This window comes from Euprymna scolopes, chromosome 2 (assembly GCF_053919585.1).
Source record: "Euprymna scolopes isolate OS-2025 chromosome 2, ASM5391958v1, whole genome shotgun sequence".
Taxonomy (NCBI): Eukaryota; Metazoa; Mollusca; class Cephalopoda; order Sepiida; family Sepiolidae; genus Euprymna; species Euprymna scolopes.
Window position 1 is genome coordinate 193,927,156 of NC_136483.1, and position 21,403 is coordinate 193,948,558.

Here is a 21,403-nt window from a genome sequence, read left to right on the forward strand (position 1 = left end):
AGTTACTTTCCTTTTGTTGGCGAGCGATAACTTATCAAGTTTTTCGCCTCAACGTTCCGGGTTCGATCCTATATACATACAAAACTTTTTTTGTTTGTTTTACTTTTTCTTCTTTTTACATCATGTTCGCTGTTTTTTTTGTGTTTCTGATTTTTAAAAAGAAGTTTAACATAGGGTTTGGGCCTCCCCTCCCCCAACACACACCTACAAAAAATGTTTTCTCCGTTTTTTTCTTGTTTTTGTCCGTTTTTTTTATATTTTTTTTTTCGAGCCTACCTTCTTACCAAAACTATTTTTTTCATTTTTGATCTACCCCCTTCCTCTCCAAAACACACCTACAAACACTCAAGCAACCCTGGATACCCCCGCTAGTCTAATATATAAAAGGCAAAATGTGTGTGTGTGTTTATATGTCTTGCAAAAACTTCCGACAAACGTGTTGGAACGTGACAAATTCGGTATCGTTTTAAAGTTTGGTCTCTTGGACGACAAATATCGAAAAATTGGCCAAAAACATTAATTCCTTGACCGTCAACTGGCCCATTTTTTACAAGGCGGGGGTTGCTTTTTTCGTCAACATTTTCTGCAAGTCATTGTCTCCTTTTGATTTACTATCCTTAATTCCAACGCTCACGACTTCCGGTTTCACAATGGATGCATCAGCTAAGACGTTAGTTTTTTTTTTCACCTTCTTTTCCCCCTTCGCGTTACGGGTTTGAGCCTGCCTGCCTACTACCATTTTTTTTCTTCTTCTTAACACCTCTCTCCCCCCGGGCTGCCTACTGTTGTTTTGAGGTTTCTTACTACACCAACTCTCCCCCGGACAACACCAGGTACTACCCCCCCCCCCCCGGTTGTCTAATATAATTAAGTATTAAGAGACCCTATTTGTTAACCTAGGTTTTCCAGACAAACCCCATCCATCTCTTCAAAATTAGGATTTTTTAAGATTGTTTTATTGTAGATCAATTTATATCAAAATTTAATTTAAAATAGTCATATATCATTTTTTACTTTTCTAGTCATTTTGTAAAACCTTGAAACGAATGTTTTCTTACTTGAAGTGCTTTACTGCCTGCTCCACCTGAGGATTCCACACTGACACTGACTGACCACTGTGCCCCGCCAGTTGCTCCTTTGACTTGCGGGGAGGGTGGATAGACTTCACCTGTCACAGTCTGACCACACAATAAAAATCTGAAAATAACAAAAAAAATTAATTGGATAAAAAAAAAAGGTAACTGCTAAATCTACAAGGCAATCAACGAGTGGCAATTAACAAAAAATTGTCCTGAAAATCAGTTGCTAAATTTCTTCCCCAGAAAAGAAACAGAAAGAAGACAACTTACATTAAGTGACAATATACTCTGTTCGGGGGTGAACATGAGCAACAAAAAACTTTTTAACAGCAAAAAACTTTCTACTAAATGATTTGATATGTGTACTTATACAGCTAAGGACTGTACTATTGTCAGAATTAGTTATAAAAAAAAAGGTAAATTTTCAAATTATTAATTTTTAAATTTACTAATAAAATGTAACATTCTATATTTCCATATAATTAATTTTGATATAAATAATTTTTTAAATGTGGAAATACAATATAACATTATTATAAAATGGATGGAATATATTTTTTATATAATTTTCTTTAAAGAAAATATAATTATTTAGATGAAAAATACAACAGCCGAACTAGAATATTTTGAAAAGCTTGCATTTTTTTTCAATAACTGTTTGGAAAAATAAAAATTATTTATGTAATAAATATTTTTATTATTATTTATGGAAAAAATAAAAATTATTTATGGAAAAAGATAAATTTATTTAATAAAATAAAAGTTTTAAGTTTAAAACTCATTAAATTTTAAATTGTCTGCTCTTTTCTCTAGCATAACTCTTCCGAAAAAAAATACTCCTGGTTAGCTAAAGTGCCTTTGTAATAAAAACAGAGATTTAAAAAAAAAAAGAAAACATTTCATGTTACCTGGCCAACTGAAGACAAATGGAGTAACAGCCCTGTCGTATGGAATAGCAAACCTCAGTGGAGATAGCTTCCGGCTGAAGGATGCGTACAACTAAACCAAGTCCTCCAGCCACAAGGAAATCATCGCAGAACTTGCGCGCACTGTGCTGAAGACCAACCTCTTCCCCTGTTGGCATCAGTTTACTGCTGAGCACCTGTAAAGATGCAAACATCAAAAGGATGTTTTAACCTTTGAAATGGCAAGATTCTTCAAAACAATGACAATCTTTTGGGGCTACATAAACAATCACAAAAAATACAATGAATAAATTTAAAAAAAGAAAAATATTTGCACTTGAGTAAAGGGACAAGAAAGGGAAGATGAAAGAGAAAAGAGAAGGGATAGGATGTGATAAAAAAGGAAAGGAGAAAGAGGAAAAGAAGAGGGGAGAAAATAGGGAAAAAGAGAGAGAGAGAGAGCAACAAAGAAATACAGAAGGGGAAAATATAATGTAGGGAGAAAACTATAGAGAGGAGGAAGGAAATATAGACGGAGGGTGAATGGAGAGGGAGAGAGAAAAATAAGGAAGGGAGGTAAAAAATAAAGAGAGAATAATAGATCAAGGAAGAGAGAAAATTAAAGAGAGGATCGAGGGAGAAAAAACTAGAGATAGGAGGAAAGGAGAAAAATATAGAGAGAGACGGGGAAAGAGAGAAGGAGAGAGAGAAAAATAGAGAGAGGGGGGAGAATAAAGAGACGGTGACAGAGAGAAATAGAGAGAGGAAGAAAGAGACAAAATAGAGAGAGGGGAAAATAGAAAAATAGAGAAAGAGAGAAAAGGGAGAAAGAGAGAAAAGGGAGAAAGAGAGAAAAGGGAGAAAGAGAGAAAAGGGAGAAAGAGAGAAAAGGGAGAAAGAGAAAAGGGAGAAAGAGAAAAGGGAGAAAAAGTGGAGAGAGAGGGGATAGGAGAGAAGAAAGAGAGGAGTGGAGAAAAAGAAAGATAGAGGGAGGGAGAAAGAGAGATATATAGAGAAAAAGAAAGAGAGAAACTCACCTCTAAATTATAAAGTAATCTAAATGTCGACATTTCTGGTCCTGTACTGTCAAGTAAAGATTTGAGGATTTCTTGGGGAGACTGTTTGGAGGCTGAGCACTGCGGGGAGCACGAGGACGACGATGATGATGACGATGATGATGATACTTTTTTAGGACTTGAGCGGGGACTGACGTCATCAGACGATGAAGATTGTTTGCATTCAAGCTGAAATAAAAAAAAAAAAAGCATATTTATCTTTAATCACTTGACACATTCTCGCTTCTGGAAAGCAACTTGAGAATTCATCTGGCAAACACTTTATGCAAATGGTCACAAATAAGTTTCCATAGACCCTGTACTAATCTTGACTTCTTGGACTATTTAGCAAATAGTCACGTGTTGATCTTCCAAAATGGCAGTCTAAACTCGACAGATGCCTCATGGCAGAAGTGATGCAACCAGGTCTGAGAACTGTTTCCACAAATTTCCAGCCATGTTTGAATTTATGATGCCAGCGTTTTACAAGATTATATGATGGAGCATCATGACCATATGTTTCTTTTGTTTCATTAAAATCTTCTGTAGTTTGTATTCTTTCAAATACAAAAATCAAATCACTACATGACATTCAACAGGCTTCATTTTATACCTTACTCAGTTCAAACACTTGTAAATCAGAACCACAATTAGTTCAGAGCTGTAATTTGCCACATAACTCATAGAGATATAAATCATTGCATATGCAAAATTTCAGCTAGATCAGACAAGAGCATAACTTATCATGCAAAGGTCATTAACAACATTTTCTTCCATTTCTTCTCACTAGAAATTGAAGGCCACTTATCTGCTTTTGGACATGATTTGGGAGGACAAAGACTTTGACAAAGTGAACATAAACACTATTGAGTTGAGTGAGTCTTCTCTTAAATGGTGTGATCAAATTTTTAAAAGGAGAATAACGACAACTGACTGAAAGGTTTTTCTGGACAAAAATTTATTCAAAGAATTTTATTTGAATATAATTTTTTTGACACTTTTGCACTTTTCCCACCAGATTTCCATTATGCTCAACCAGCAACTGATGTAAACTGCCAGAATATGCAGAGAACCAATTAAATTTTAAAATGCTAGGAAACAAAAAAAAATTAACATTTCTCATATATAAATTACAATGAAAAAAAAAATGGAAAAAAAAAAAAAAAAATATAACAACAGTCTTCTATAATTTTCATGAATAAATATTCTTTTAATTTTTGTTTTAATATAAATAGAAAGTTTTTTTGTTTATTTTTTCTTTTCAAGTGAATTTTAAGGAAAAAAAAACGTGATTTTTTAAAAAGTTTTTAATGTTTTTTTTTAAGGTTAACTGATTAAATTTGTGTGTGATTAAAATCTAAATTATTTTCTTTCTATTTATTAAAAGTCGTCTGCTTTGATTTTTATTGGCTGAGCATGTTTGCTATTATCTTCATTGACATTGGCTGATTAATTTATTTATGGACTTTGGCTTGGTTGTTTTGTTGAAGAAAATTGTTTTTGTTTTTAACTTTACAGAACATGATTGAATTTTACAAAAATAATAACATCAATGTTTGGCGCAGTTTTGTGCAAGAAGTCAGTATCTTCAGACAACCTGATCTGAGAGAACCAGATCTGTATTTTGGGTGTCTGTTCATTTTATTTGGATATTTGTTCAGGGTTTATTTTCAAAGAGGAAGAATCCTCATGTCAGAATATCCTTACAAACCTCAATATGGAGAGACTGAAGATATCCGAGGGTGATGTTTATTAAGCTTCCGACAATGTGAGAGGTACCATTTTGTTTGTCAAATGGGAAACACAAATCTGAAGCATATTTTGAATTATGGCAGATAAACTAGGCACATGCTAAAGGCATTTTGGTGAAAATAGTTTTTTTTTACTCTTTTACGCCTCAAACAAATTATATTGCCACTAGGAATGTAAGGAGCTACCATTTAAGATCATGTTTAACAGGGAACTACGGGGAGTTGAGCAATGAGATGTTTGCTCACATTACATTTAAACTTCTGTAGGTTAATACAGTCAGGGAAACAGGAAACCGCAGCATAAGGGAGGAAACTATCAGAGTAAAAAGCTTTTAGGCACATCAACAATGAAAGGGGTAGGATTTTGCTGCTGGTTGAGTTAATCAGGAATATGTAAAGGGGGAAAAAGTGCTACGAGTTCATCACAGCACATTTCATTAAAGTACTTGTAAAACAGGCACGAGGTTGCAACATTCCAGCAATAGGACAGAGATTGGAGCTTGGTCAATATTGTGGGCCTATTAAAATTGAAACTCTTTTTTGGATCCTGTTTAAGAGCGAGAGATTTATGTTAGATGCACCAGCCCAAATGTGACAACAATACTCCATGTATAGGTGAATTGTGAATTTGTAAATATAGAAGATACTCACTGGTGTGAATAATTTTCTAGCACAGTAGAGGGAGCCCGCCTACTTTGCAACAGCCTTGGCAATGTCATCAGAGTACGGAGTTCTGTTAGTTATTACCCGACTTCAATAATTTAACTGCTATGCTAATAAAACGCGTGATCAAATCTTATTTTCAAGCAGAGTTATACTGCAGCGACTACCATCCCACAAGAGCTTTGCCATTGTCACAAGCCCCGGATGAACAACACCAGCATCCTTCCACCGGTGTTGGTTGAACGAGTCAGTCAAAAATAACAAAAACAAGACTCTTCCTGTACCGAAAGAAGACTTCTCAGCAGACTCTGACCTGCCCTCAAAACACTGGATAATACTTAACTGGGCATGAGCAAAGGTTACCAAAACATAGGACAACCTGCACAAGTGGGGATATATACAGGATGTTCAGTGTCTCTGCAGGCTATTGCACACATCATCACACACTATCTCCTAAGCGAGGCATGCTCCGATGCAGACCTAAAGGATGCCTCAGACATTGCCCAACGATGGACCTTGAGATGAAACGTAACACTGTAATGATGACTGTAGAACCTTTTCTTTATCCTTTTTTTTAAATTTTTTTTTAAGACACAAACTGAGGTTTTGGTATTTTTGCACAAATAATTCAGAAGATACGAAGGCTTAGTCTCCAGTCAGACCACACGAGAACTAGAAAAGTAACTTAGAAGAAAAAAAAAAATCAAAATGCACCTTTTGACTGATGGAATCAAAAGCATCTGAAATGGCTGGATCAGTTGGAATCAGCATTAGCAACTTGCGAACTCGTGATGTTATTCTGAAAAAAAAAAAAATAAAATAAAAAAAATAAAACGATTTCAGACAGACAGAAAAAAATCTGAAAAATTGTATAACCAGATTATTTTCATAAGATTCTAAAAGTAAAATTGTAAGGAGTTATAAAAAAAAGGTGCTTGTGCAGTATAATTTGATTTCAAAATGCATTTTAGGTAAAACCACTGTTATGTACTTAACTGTCCTGTCAAAATTAGTAAGAGTATGAAAAACGATCGTGTAGAAAAATAAGCACAAGTAAAAATAAAATTTATCAAATTATGCTTTTTTTTATTGTATTTGTTAATGTTGAAGAGTTCTAAAATTTAAGGGCGGTAACTGCAATCCATGGTTTTGACAAAATATTAAAATTTACCATTTTTAAAATAGAAAATGGTTGCTTGCTAATATCTGATTTTTTTTTTTGTAAAAAATAATTCTAGCAAAATCTTTTATTTGATCGTTTTTTTTTGTAATTCTTACTAATTTTGACGTCACACGTAAGTAAATAATGTTTTTACCTAAAATGCATTTTTTAAAATTGAATTACAAGCACCAAATATAATTTCAATTTTTAATAAACTGCTGAAATTATTTTATTTGGAAAGAAACACTGAAAAATTTGTGCATTTGAGATATTCTTTTAATGGAACATTTTAGTCAACATGAATAGAAACATAATTTTATTGGAAATGTCTTTTATGATGAAGATTGATTAAGGGTAAGTTCATCCATTATTTTAGATTTGGAGATTTTATGGGTGCATAAATAAAGTAGATATTTAAAATTAGATTTTAAAAACATTATCACATAATTATGCTTCATGTCGACATTAGTAAAAATTAATAAAAAAAATGATCAAGTAGAAAAATAATTGCAAGAAAAATAAGATTTATCAAATAATGCAGTTTTAACAGTTTAGTCTTTTGCATATAACAAACTGACTTAACTCCCTTGTTTTGTTAACTTTCGCTATTTTAAATTAGAAAATAGTAGATTGAGAATAACAATGTTTTTTGTAAGAAATAGTTCTAGCAAATCTTCTACTCAATCACTTTTTTGTAATATTTATTAATTTCAACATGACATGTAAGTGCATACTAGTGTTTTTACTTAAAAAACATAATTTTGAAATTCACTTATAATGCACAAGTAAAATTTAAATTTACAACAGGTATAAAGTTTATTGTGATGACTTGGCAAATCAGATTGGAATTAACCAGCAGAAGATCTTAAAGTTTCTCCAAATTCTTTTCTGAATCGGGGCCTTCTAACCAGGTCACTTCAGAGGTTGGGTTATACAAAACTGAAGAACCTTTAGATCTTCAAGAATGACAAACTGAACCAAGAGACACTAGAAACTAAAATAACAGGATCACAGCAAACACATATGTAGGATAACAAGAGATAATCATCAATGTAACATTTCATCCATTTATATTAAGTAAATATCATCAGTCGAAATGACATCTGCATAGCTGAGGACATAGATTTCTCTGCTAGTAACCCAAAGAAATTACCACAACTCTCTTAGAGCTCTCCAGATTTCCTCAGCAGAAACACATTTGGGGTCCAGCCCAGATGTGTCACATTTTGTAGAAAACACTGGATAGATTATTTACTTAAAAATTGCACAAGATGAAAGAGCAGGAACTTACTTTGGTTCTTCGAGTTCAGCTAGTTGATAGAGCATGTCAAACACTTGGCCACCAATGGCCATTATCACCCCAGGAAGCATTTTCTCCTGAAAAAGAAGAAGAGAAGCTCTTAAAAAAAAAAAAATCATTTTGGAAAAAAATCAAGTTATGGCATTGTTTAAAATAAAATAAAGTTTTCATTGTCTCTTATGAACAAAAATATTTGACTTTAAAAATACAGTTTTGACGATTTGGTGTAACAGACAGAAATGTCAGCAATCGTCTAAAATTCAAAAACCATCATAATATTCAATTTTATGTCTGCTTTATATGCTGGCAGGTGTCAGATATTTTTAAGCAATTAACTTAACCTATCTCTGGCCAGGTATTTATTTCTCAGCTCAATTTTTATCACTTCCTCCCATGTTTTCTTTTGTTTTAACTTGTGAGTTGAACCTGCTAATTCAACTGTTCTACATCTATTAACTCAACAACTCACATCCATTCTTTCAACGTGGCCATGACATTGAAGTTTCCTGCTCTGAACACATCTCCCTACACGGTAAAGATTTAATCTTCCTGTGGTCATCATATCTAAACCTATCTTTAAGACTTGCATTACATATTCATCATATCATTCTCCTAACATTGCACTTCTTTATAAATAGACTTATAAGCAGATCTTTATTTATCCCTCTTTCTCTCAAGTTCATCCTTATCATTCCCTCCTATGTTTTCCTTGACATTCCCTTGTGAGCTGACCCTGTGATCTCGACTGTTCTATATTCACTAATCCAGAAACTCTCATCCATTCTTTTAATGTGACCATACCACCAAAGTCTCCTATTCTGCACGCATTTCCTTATACTATCCAGATTCCCATTACACATCTATTGTATCATTCTCATATCATTTCTCTCCATGCAACACATGTCCTCAATCCTTACTGCTTACAAAAACAAAATTAATAAAATGTTCACCCAACAGCAATCAACACACATCTCATGAACTTGAAAACAAATTGATATCAGTCACGCAAATCTTTCTCATCTGTTCACTTTCACATCTGCTTTTCTTTTTTCCTTTTTTATTTTTTACATGGAAGTTACCACTTATCAAGCCTTGAAGGCCACTCAAGGATAAGGGTTAATGAGTACAAGGTGGTTGGTGAGACAAAGCATAATGATCAGTCGTGGTGGAAATTTATTATTTAAGGAGACAGCTCAACAAGAATTTGTTCACAGTGAACTTCAAGATGAACATATTGTAGTTAGCTGGAAAGTAGGCAAGCAGAACAGAGTTCCACAGTTGGAGTTTGACAAAATAATTGCAATTCTTGAAAAGCTGCCATTTCAAAATAGAAAATGGTGGATTGCTAATATCTACATTTTTTTTTTTTTGTTATAAAAAACAGTTGCAGCAGATTTTCTATTTGATCATATTTTATAATGACACATAAGTATTTAATAATGTTTTTACCTAAAATGCATTTTTGAAATCAAATTATAATGTACAAATACTAATTTTTTTTTCATTCTGAAAATAATTCTTCATCGGGAAATCCCATGAAACATAAGCAAAAAATGAAGAAAAAAATTTAAAGATTTTAGATTTACCTGTTCCAAATCAAAACTTTGCTTATTCGATGGACTTGCAAGCAAAGGCTGCAAAATGGAAAAAAAAAAAGGACAAATAATAGAATAATCGATTCCATTGCAATATAAAGAAGGGGGGGGCCAAGTCATTTTAATTAAAGTCAAAATTATATGATACAAAAAAATTGGAACATAATTGACTTTAATTTTGCTATCAGAATTATACTCACATCTTTCAAAGAAATTACAGATTACAGTTCTAGCAGCAGCATACCCAGCTGCACCAAAGAAACCTTTAGAACATATGTTCTTTTAGAAGAATTGCCGTTGCAATCACAAATGCTTTAGTGCAATATAACATCTTTCAATAGGTTAATCCATGACCCCCAACTCCCAAGCATTCTACTTCCTTAGTAACATATTCTCAGAAAGCTGTTTTAATGAATATTAGTCATTAATATCAAATATTTCTGATACAAAAAATGCTTGACAAGAAATTAATTTGTTTTTCGTCTTCAAGCCGATTAAAAAAAATTTTTTTTTAAATATTTCTCTTTTTTTGATTTCTTACTTTGACAGGGTACAATTTTTTTTAAAACCTAATAGGACTTGCACTATCTGCCAGGTTTGAACCAGTGTTGCATAACTGCGAAGTTTTTTGTTTTTTTTACAAAGGCATAACCACTTATCAAGGCCAAGAGGCAACTCGGGGATAAAGTTAAAGAGTGTACAGTAGACAATTGAACTATAAAGTAATTGTTAGTAATGGAAATTCGGTAAATTTGTTAACTTATATGGAACGGCTCAGCAAAAACTTGTTTACGTTAGACTTGAACACAACCATATTGTAGTCAGCTGGAAAGTAGGAAAACGGAAGACAATTCCATAGGCATGCAGTTCTAAGAAAGAAGCTTTGTTCATGGAATCTACGTTTCGGTTTAGGCACAGATAAAGAGTGGGGGAAATTATTGATAGTGTTTTCTACTAGACGGGTGTTTCTTATGAAAGTCTGGTGAGGGGGGACCATAGATTCGAGCTCAGTCGAGCACTTGCCATGAAAATAACAATAAAGCAGAGACAAACTCGTAACATCTCTTCTGTGAGAAAGAGGTTGTAGGGAAAAGAAAAGGACATCCCCTATGAGGCTACAAAGTCTATTTTGAACTTGTGGCAACAGTACTCCATACCTGGCTCTTATATAGATAGAGAATTACATCAGCAGTGAGATATCTACTGGATCGATAGAAGGATCCTACCATTTTTCCAGCGGCCTTGGCAACGGATTTAATGTATGTGTTCCATTTCAGATCAGGAGTAAAGGTCAAGCCCAGAAGCTTGTTAAAACATGAGGCTTCTCCAAGACGAGAGCCATTCATTTTAATTGATGCCAGATTGGGATCAGAGCGTTGACAATGTAAAGATAAAAGCTTGGTTTCAGATGCAGTAAAAGTAACAAGCCACCTCTTTCCCCATTGTACCACTTTCTCAAGATCAGAGGAGAGAGAATAGGAGAGAACTTGGTCGTTTACGGTCTTAGATGTGCTACCATAGTAGTGTCATCAGCATAAATGTCTACGAATGATATAAGGATGTGATTTGGAAGATCATTAATGTAGATCAGGAAGAGAGTTGGGTCCAGAATGGACCCCTGAGAGACTCCAGCATTAATACTGAGAACTTCTGATTTCTGCCCATCAACCACTATTCTTATAAGCCTATCAGAGAGAAATGATTTAATAATTGAGAAGACATTTCCAGCTATACCGTAGCTGGAGATTTTTTGAAGTAAACCTTTATGCCATACTCTATCAAAGGCCTTTGATATGTCAAGAGCAATTACCCTAGAAAGGTAGCCTTCATCGAGAGATTTGCTAATTCTATGAGATCTAACTGTAAGCACATCTGCTGTAGATCTAGCAGAACGGAAACCATATTGCGTGTCACTAAGAAATTTGCTTTATATGCATTTCTATGATACTATCAACACCCCTCCTAAGTGTTAGGAGTTTAAAATGAGGAAAAAAAATCTGATAAAAAAAATGTGGAAACAAGTTTATCAGTAAAACAATGGAGACAAAGTTGTTCACCAAGGTACACAAAGGAAAGCTGGATAGGATTGTTAGTGTGATGGACAAAAGACTGGACATAAAGATAGATATATTTAGAGTTGGTTTATGAGCAGTTTTACTTGTGAATGCAAGTCATGGCTATGAGTAGATTGAAAGAGCTTTAGGAGATCGAGATGAGTTAACATCAACTGATGAATACAGTCTCGGCAAACGGCTATGGAGTTATGGACCTTAGTGTGCAGAGTGTCACACACACACACACACACCCAGAGTACAACTAATATTTGCAGAATGTGTCAGAGTTTGTGTTTTTTGTGCTTTGTTTTATTTTATTTTTTATACTTGTGAATCTGTGCCCACCCCCTCGATAGCCGTCAATGTGAGAAATGACAACACAGTCAAAAGAGAAGAAATCTACACATAGTTGGGGTTGGCAGTATTGTCAAGCATATGGTTTCATGCTTCCAGGGTTTAGGCACAGATAAAGAGTGGGGGAAATTATTGATAGTGTTTTCTACTAGACGGGTGTTTCTTATGAAAGTCTGGTGAGGGAGGACCATAGATTCGAGCTCAGTCGAGCACTTGCCATGAAAATAACAATAAAGCAGAGACAAACTCGTAACATCTCTTCTGTGAGAAAGAGGTTGTAGGGAAAAGAAAAGGACATCCCCTATGAGGCTACAAAGTCTATTTTGAACTTGTGGCAACAGTACTCCATACCTGGCTCTTATATAGATAGAGAATTACATCAGCAGTGAGATATCTACTGGATCGATAGAAGGATCCCACCATTTTTCCAGTGCCCACCCCCTCGATAGCCGTCAATGTGAGAAATGACAACACAGTCAAAAGAGAAGAAATCTACACATAGTTGGGGTTGGCAGTATTGTCAAGCATATGGTTTCATGCTTCCAGGGATATGAAATTACTAAACAAAAATACTCCCAAACCACCAGACTAGTTGCTAAATCCTACCTCTTCACTATAGCAGTCTCTAAATGCCAGATTTCCTACTTGAATAGCTTCTTTCCTCGGACTGTTTAGTTTTGGAATTTCCTTCCTGCTTCCTCGAGAGAGAAAATTCTGTTTTTATCGCGCTTTATATTGTTGTCTGCTCTCAGTAAATTTGTAAACATCCGGAAAAAGAAAAAGAGAGAGAGAGAGAACATACGAAAATACAGTGAGGGGACGCCTATAAACTGTAAAGAAAGAGAGAGGGGGAGAGAGAAGATATGAAACTAGAGAGAGGGAAAGCTGCAGGCATCCGCCTCGCGTATTATTGAGCGAGTGACGCGAGAGAGATGCAGGTACATACAGTGAGAGAGGGGACGCCAAAGAGAGAGAGAAAGGTATACCATTAGAGAGAGGGAAAGGAGCGGCGCAAGGTGGCGAGTCAGTGACGACATAGCAGCCGAAGAGGAGGGTTAGGGAAGCGACAGTGTTGGCGATGGTGACGACGTTTGTGATGCTAACGACGGCAAAGAAATGAACGATATATTTTGACGACAGAGAAAACGAAAAAAAGGCGATAATGAGGAATGACGATGTATTCAATATAGACGAAGGAATGAAATTGTTTCAAAAGAAAGGAATGCGACAGAAATATTTAAAACCCGACGCTGAGTGAGTCGATTGTTTATTTTTCTCTCTCTATATCTCTCTCTCATATATGAAAACGACTCTAAAAACAAAACACAAAAAGGATGTCCTTCCATTTTGGAGTTAAAAGCAGACGACAGGATGTGAACTGTTTATTTCTTTTACGCGGAAATTCCCTCTCGAATCTATTTCAAGTTTGTTTGTTCATCTAGTTACACATTCTCTTTTACTTTCGTTACAATATATTTTTATATATGTAAATAAAATTGTGTTAATTTTTCCATTGGCCTCGGTATTGTTACTTGAATGTGTTTTTCCTGTCTTGTGTTTATAAATGTCTTTCGAGAAAATGGATATATCCCTCCCGTATCTAAAAACCCGGGAAAACTAATTTCTTTTAAATAATTTTTTTATATTTTGTGTTACGACTTTTACCCCTAGACATTCCGGGTCGTAACATACCCCTCAACGTACATGTCTTGAACTAACTTGATAATCAACAAAATCTCACCACTTTACTGTAGAGGTGCCTAGATGATAGAAAGCCTTCTAGCATTTTCTCTCGGCCTGCTAGACTTTAGAATTTCCTCTCTGCTCCTCTTGCTGTATTAATATGTAGAAGTTTAAATGTACTGTAAACACAGATCTCCTTATGTAGCCTCCTGCAGACATAATCCCTAAATAGTAACCCCGTATGTTCAAGTGGCAATATTTCTTGTTTGGGGTGAACAAGACTAAAAAATAAAAAAAATAAAAACAAGATTGCATGGATAGCAGTCGTGAAATGTTGCCCACCCTGCAGTTCAGGACAGATGCAGCACCATAAGGTCCAAAAATAGATGGAGAACTTAATTTCTAATGTTATCCATGTGATTAATGTGCCTTGAGAAAGGATCTTCTGAGGAAAAAAAAATTACTCAAATGAATCGACTTTTATCAACTTTGGCAACAATTAATACAAGCTGAACAGTTAATATTTTGTTTTTACTCCAAACAAGGCAAATTGCTACTTGAAACGTAAGGACTACTATTTGTGATCATGTCTAAAAGCTAACTGTGGGGAGTTGAGCAGTGAGATGTCTGTTCAAATTATATTTAACGGTTCAAGGGAAGCAACTATTAGAGTAGAAGGCTTTCTGGCATCTAGGCACCTTAATAGTGAAGGGGTGGGATTTTGTTGTTTATCAGTTAGGCATGAGTATATAAATCCAGTGGTATGAGTTCATCAGAGCACATTATATTTAAGAACTTGTAAAACAGGCACAAGAATACACTATTGCGGCAATGATACAGAGGTTGGAGCTTGGTTGATAGTGGAGGACCTATTAGATTTAATACTCTCTTTTGAACCTAGTCTAAGAGTGAGAGACTAGTGGTAGATGCATCAGCCCAAATGTGGCAACGATACTCCATGCATGTGTGAATGGTGACTTTGTAGGGTTAGAAATGATTTACCTGATCAAATCGGAAGCATTCTTGGACCTAAAATAAAAGAAACATTTAAATTTAGCAAATAACATCCAATAAAAACAAATACTTTTGAGAAAGAAAAATCTAAAATTTCTTTCTATAGCACATCAGTTCAAATTTAAATTGAACATGTCTAATTTCATCAAACATTAATTGTTGTCTGGTAGAGAGAGAGAGAGAGAGAGAGAGAGAGAGAGAGAGAGAGAGAGAGAGAGGGTGGTGTGGAAGATATAATGCATATGTATATATACATATACAGGGTGGAACGATAAAATTTTCGCCCTAGAAAAGACGACATGATTCCATTTCCATTTGATGAAAACCGGTTTTCTTTTTTGTTGCAGACCATCTACGAGTTGGCCAGTTGTGTACAAATCCCAAGAGCGATAGGAGCCTTCTATCATGTTTGAAAGTGACACAATGTTTAACAAGCGAGATCGGAGATGCACCACTCCTCCCCCAACCTGAACTTGCTGGACTACTTAGATTGGTCATACGTCAAGAACATCACCAAAATGATTTGCACAACACCAAAGCCAGTCTGATCACTGCCATCCGCTGAATATTCACCAAGCTCCCGCCACCACTTGTGGAAAAGGCATGCTCCCAGTTCCGAACCCGTATCGAGGTGGTGATTGAGGCTGAAGGTGGCTACATTGAATAGATGTCGGCTCTACTACATAATCAAGTTACCTGAATTGATTCTTTCAATAAAACTTTTAAAATACAGCTGTAGTGTTGTTTTCTTTAGGGCGACAACTTCATCGTTCCATCCTGTATATAAGCAAATATACCAAAACACAAGAAAATTGACTTATATGGGTTAATTATTTTATCTTTATTGTTAAAAAGAAAGGCCAAATACATCCTAAGATGGAGTACTGTTGTCACATTTGGGGAGAAGTTGTTCAGTACACCCTTTCCTGTCTTAACAGAGTATAAAACCATCTTTGAAATCTAGTGGGTGAGGGCCTGTTAACCTTCCTATTTCCTCTTTTTCACAGAAGAGACATTGCGGGTCTATCTCTGCCCTATCATTATTTTCATGGCAAATACTTAATCTATATCCCCCTGTCCTGCAAAACATTAACAAATACTTGCCTGGTTCTAATAACTTCCCTTATTCTCTACCAGTGCCTAAAACTAAATGAAAATTCCATGAGCAAAGTTTCTTTCCTAGAACTGTTCATCTGTGGAACCCAATACCGCAGGGCTGATTATAACATGATCGTTTTTAAGTCTAATGTAAATAAGTTCTTGTTGAACTGTCATCTTAAATAATCAAACCCTACTAGAGTTCCACTATTACCAATCATCATAGTGTTGTCTCACCATCTACCTAACATTCATTAATTCTTATCCTCTAATGGCTTTTGGACCTTGATAAATGGTAAAAAACGGTTTCTTCAGCACCAAGTGAAGACATTTTTTTGTTTTCCAGCTGTAAATCTTCTACAGACATAAAGGAATAAAGAGAATGGGGAGGAGGGAACCAGAAGGAGAGGATAATTGATTATTTTGCACCTCTATATTTTTGGAAGAGACGATTCTCCTCGGTATTTGTGTTGGAAGGACAAATAAGGAGATTTCCAACTTCCTCAGCATCAGTGGAAGAATAATAAAAAATATCAGAAAGGAAGCGAAAGGTTATGGATCCAACTATGACATCAGAGACAAAAACGTATCATTGATGATCTTATACTCAGAATATTGGAGGTTGTTGGTGAAAGTAACATCTTACAATCCAATATTTTCCTTTAAGGCTTCAAGCTGAACATTGATGGCTACATCCGTGTTTTGAGTGAAATGATGAAATCTTGGATCAACCCCTGCAAGTCCTCTTTGTGCACGGAAGAAGCTGCTGCAGCTGTCACAAGGGATAGTAGGATTCACAGGTTGTTGACCTCCAGCTTTTTTTCGGGCTCTTTTTGTCTCTTCTTTTTGTCTTCTGTTGTTTTTGAAGATTTCAGTGTTTTCATATATTTTTCTTCTCAAGCTCCCCCTGTTGGCTGCAATGATTTCCCAGTTGTTTGTATTAATTTTGGTTGCTGTAAGAATAGCGAGAATAAGAGAGCTTGATCTTTAAAACAGCATTTTGGTGCGTCGTGAGATCTGGTTCCAATGGCATGTTCTGAATAAAAAACTTGCTTAAGTAGGCGGTTGTCAGGCATTCGGGCAAGGTGTCCAACCCAGCATAGATGGTGTCTTATTATTGTGGCTTCTATGCTTTCCATCTCTGAGCGGAGGAGAACTTTGGTGTTCGTGACTAAATCTTGCCACTTTATGCATAAAATATCATAGTTTTGCTTGGGGAAAATGTTCTAGCTTCTAATATATATATATATATATATATAAGTAAATTTTTGGTACAGCAAAATGGAAGGAGAAATTTCAGAGGAAACATAATTTAATTTAAATACCAAAAAACAAGAAATGGGCAGGTGAAATTAAAATTTTAAAATTTCCTTAAGGCCTTATCGTCTGACCCTCTAAGAGGAAACGTCAGAATGATAAATTAAAAACTAAGAAAACGAATGAGGGAAGAGGGGAATTTTTGGTTTCAGTTGGAAGAACAGTGGAAAAAAAAAAAAAAAAAAAAAAAAAATCTCACTGTTCAGGTGGTTTTAAATCAATGAATATCTCCAACTGATGTTTCAGAATCTTTTGTCTACACAGGCTAGGTCGAGAGTTGTTAATAACTAACGCCTCAATGATATTGAGATGATAGTTCGATTTTCGTTGAACTGATGGAACTTGCTACTAAATCAGTCTCCTTTAGTTTCAACAACATTATGTACCGTCAAATTGATGGGATATCTATGGGTAGCCCTCTTGGTCCTTCGTTAGTCAACATTTTCGTTGGATTTTTGGAAAACGAATTATTTTCCAAAATTACTAAGCCAGCATTCTACACACGCTACGTTGATGATACTTTTACATGCTTTCCCTCTCGGAGCGAAGCTGAACAGTTTCTTCGTCTTCTTTGCAACCTGCATCCATCTTTACAATTTACTATGGAGGTTGAAGACTGTAGCTCTCTCCCATTCCTCGACGTTCGTGTTTCTAAAGTTGGTACTATGTTTGAGACCTCTGTTTATAGAAAACCTACATTTACAGGGCTCTATCTTAATTGGTTTTCTTTTGCCCCTCAGTCTAGAAAAATAAACCTCATTAGCGCTCTTACGCATCGTGCACTTATGATTTGTTCACCAAACCGTCTTGATACGGAACTTGGTGAAATTACAAATATTTTTCTTAATAATGGATATCCCATTAATATAATAAAATCTACTATTGAACGTAAAATTACTACATTTAATAGTGGTAAACATATTGGTCCATCACGTTGTCCCATTTATCTAAAATTACCATGGTTGGGTCCTGTTGGCCTTCATATTGTTGAAAGGATTTCTTCTGCTACTCACCGTTGTTTTTCCAGCTACTATGCTTAGAGTAGTTTACACAACTCGAACCTTTTTCTCTTCTTTTCGTAAAGATGTTTTGCCAACCATTCAAAAGAACTCTGTTGTTTATAAATTCGTTTGTCAGTGTGGAGCTGACTACGTTGGCAAAACATCCCAAAGATTAGAAATAAGAATATCCCAACATATCCCTCGGGATATTCGACTACACCAGGTTTCGAGAACATCCGGGCACTCCCAAGCTCATGAGTCCGCCATTGGCAATCACCTGTTGAGTATAAATAGGTGTGCTGATCAATATTCCGATGGGTGGTTTTCTGTTTTATACAGTGCTAGGTCGAACTATCATCTCAATATCATTGAGGCGTTAGTTATTAACAACTCTCGACCTAGCCTGTGTAGACAAAAGATTCTGAAACATCAGTTGGAGATATTCATTGATTTAAAACCACCTGAACAGTGAGATTTTTTTTTTTTTTTTTTCCACTGTTCTTCCAACTGAAACCAAAAATTCCCCTCTTCCCTCATTCGTTTTCTTAGTTTTTAATTTATCATTCTGACGTTTCCTCTTAGAGGGTCAGACGATAAGGCCTTAAGGAAATTTTAAAATTTTAATTTCACCTGCCCATTTCTTGTTTTTTGGTATTTAAATTAAATTATGTTTCCTCTGAAATATATATATATATTAGAAATTTAAGAAAAAACAAAATATTTTTTCTTTAAAATAAATTATTTACCTAAAAGAAATGAATATGCTAGCTTTTAACCATATCAGATCCTTATCAAGCATTTTTATTAATAATTTTTCTGTCAGAAATATAAAAATCTCTCACATATGGAAATTTTTATCTAGGTTTTGTTAGCGGGAAGTCTAATGGTCTGTGTGTTCTTGTGCCTCACATGGTTTATAAAATAATATCCACACACACACATATATATATATATATATATATAATGTAAGAGAGAGAAAGGGGGTTGTGGGGAGTTCACTTACTTCCTTTACTTGACTGTTGGGAACACCACTTGATGAAGATGAAATGCGGACTTGCAACATTTGACTATCTTCAAAATCCAATTGATGCAACAACTTTTGATCTTTATTTGAATTTAACTGAAAGCAAAAAACATTCTTATTTTAAAAAACAAAACTCTAAATATAATTAAAAAATTATCTAGAAGGACTTTAGAAGATTTTATATGAAAAAAAAAAAAAACTCAAGAAAATAACATTTTCATTGTTAAATGTGCTGATTGAATTCATGCATCTTAGATTTGCTTAATCACAATAAGAAATGCATCTTATGTGATAGTGTTGTTGGCAGTAACAATGATGATGATGGAAGGGAATAGCATTGTTGAGAAAGGTTGTTATGATATTTATTTAATATACACAATTATCTGTGGATATAATGAATTGGTAAAGGAGAAATCTGTTTTCTTCCATGATAATTGGGGATGACACCCAACACTCACTAAAAACACACCAGATGAAAAAGCTGGCATCTTAGATTATAAAAATATCTCTAAAAAAAATGTCAGAAATGGTGCCTTTAGGCAATTGGACAAGTCTCATCTCAATACCACCCTTGTTAAGAAAAATAAGTTAACCTAATTCCTTAAAGTGGTTGAATTTGTCTTAGGGTCGCCTGAAATATAGGTCAGATGTTATGAGTTTCTTTGGATAGGAAAAATAAGATAGTGCCCATTAATTAGCAATACACATGGCCGTTAAAACGCTTTAGATAATCACAGATTTCAAGGGGTTTCTGCTAAAATAGTCATATTTTAAAAACCAAAGCACTTTAAGTCTTCAAAATACCACCGTTTTGTTCAGAAATGAATATAGTTTCAAATGAATTAGTAAATAATAACCTACATTATATATTTTTAGAGTTTTAAGCAAATAAAGTCATAAAAATGCGAACATCATAAAACGGCATTTTCGGTAAGATTTCAGGATGTTCACACATAATTTTCCTTAGCCCTATCATTAACCCAAAGTCAGAGTGGCACCCCCCGCCTACCTTCTCATAATTGCACAAAGACCCTCTTAAAACCACGCATAATCACCTTTTAGAAAACAAACAAACAAAAAAAAAACACCCAGGATTTATCTTTCATAGGAAAAAAGGGGGGGGGTAACTGCCCTAAAACGCTCAAATGATTCAAAATGAGAAATCATTTTACATTAAATTCTAAAATAATTTTTGTTTATCTTTTATTAAAGTTTTTCAAGTTGTTCACATGCAATTGTTTATAAAGGTAGAATCACATATTTTGGAGAGGTGGTCAGATGGGGAGGGGTAACAGAAGGTATTAATCTACAATAATACCAAAGAAATATTGCAATATATTCATTTTTAACCAATCCTAGATTTCGATTTCAGTTTTTTGGCAGATAAAATGCATTACAACTAAACTTTGAGTTCTCTAACTTCTTTTCTTTTAACGAATACATGCCATTTTTAAGCAATCGCAGCATATTTATGTACATTTACTGCAGATTATTTGGAAATCATTCATTTCTGGAGATTTTCAATAGCATATTCAGATTCCTTGCACAAAAATACACTTATATGGCAAATTTCTTGTGTTTTAAACAAAGATATAGCATTTTTACTGAAAAAGTAGTGCAAAAAATGTGACAAATTGCATATGGTCTTAAAGAGGGGAAAATATCCAAACACGCAGGACATAAAAATAGTCATAACTTCCTTGATTTTAATTGGATTTAAAAAATTTAAAAAGATTCTTTCTTAGCTTATCAAGTTCTTTCTATATATACAAATATTGAAATATTTTAAGCCATTTAAATTTTTTCATGTATTGCTACCATTAATTGTTGTTCAGAGTCGTAGAAAGAAGGAAATTTGGTTATTTCCAAAAGATAACCAATTCATTTATTTCTTTTTTTTTTTACTTATATGAAATGGCATTTGGGGAAACCCTTGATTATGCAAATGAAGCAAGAGAAAGAGGAACCGTCCTACGTGAGTGAGGGTGAAAGAGACCAAATGAAGGGTGAAGACAAAAATAGTTTTGAGGACACTGCCTGACTGCCAGGGAAACACACACCATTCAGAGAAAAGAAACCTTTGACTTAAGTCCAAGTTGGTTCCAAGCCACTGAATCCACACTGTAAAGAGATAAACCCCAGACTTTACTAATAGAAGCCACCACTCCTCGAGCTTTTGAATCTTGAATGAGAAACTTATAAATGATCAAAGTTTTGTAACTTTCAGTGAATAATTGTTTTTTTTAATACAACAAGCCCAGTTATGAACTTGTTATTGTTTTCTTCTTTTGGCTTGAAATGATCTCTACTTTCCAGTGACACTGACTTAGACCAAGGTTGAACAGATT

General features: G+C 34.7%; 1 protein-coding gene across 3 annotated transcripts in view; it reads right to left on the minus strand.

Moving 5' to 3' along the window:
• LOC145300914 (ubiquitin carboxyl-terminal hydrolase 24-like) overlaps window positions 1–21,403 on the minus strand; it is a 237,514-nt gene that overhangs the window by 80,171 nt on the left and 135,940 nt on the right. For 2 of the 3 annotated variants that reach the window (XM_080144529.1, XM_080144528.1), the window contains exons 26-33: window positions 19,035–19,151; window positions 14,604–14,630; window positions 9,502–9,549; window positions 7,907–7,992; window positions 6,168–6,252; window positions 3,022–3,228; window positions 1,988–2,181; window positions 1,059–1,197 (exon numbers count right to left, since the gene is read on the minus strand). In XM_080144529.1, the coding sequence (XP_080000655.1) occupies window positions 1,059–1,197; window positions 1,988–2,181; window positions 3,022–3,228; window positions 6,168–6,252; window positions 7,907–7,992; window positions 9,502–9,549; window positions 14,604–14,630; window positions 19,035–19,151 (903 nt within the window). The remainder of the gene's footprint in view (window positions 1–1,058; window positions 1,198–1,987; window positions 2,182–3,021; window positions 3,229–6,167; window positions 6,253–7,906; window positions 7,993–9,501; window positions 9,550–14,603; window positions 14,631–19,034; window positions 19,152–21,403) is intronic. The other variant, XM_080144530.1, reaches the window with a different exon arrangement.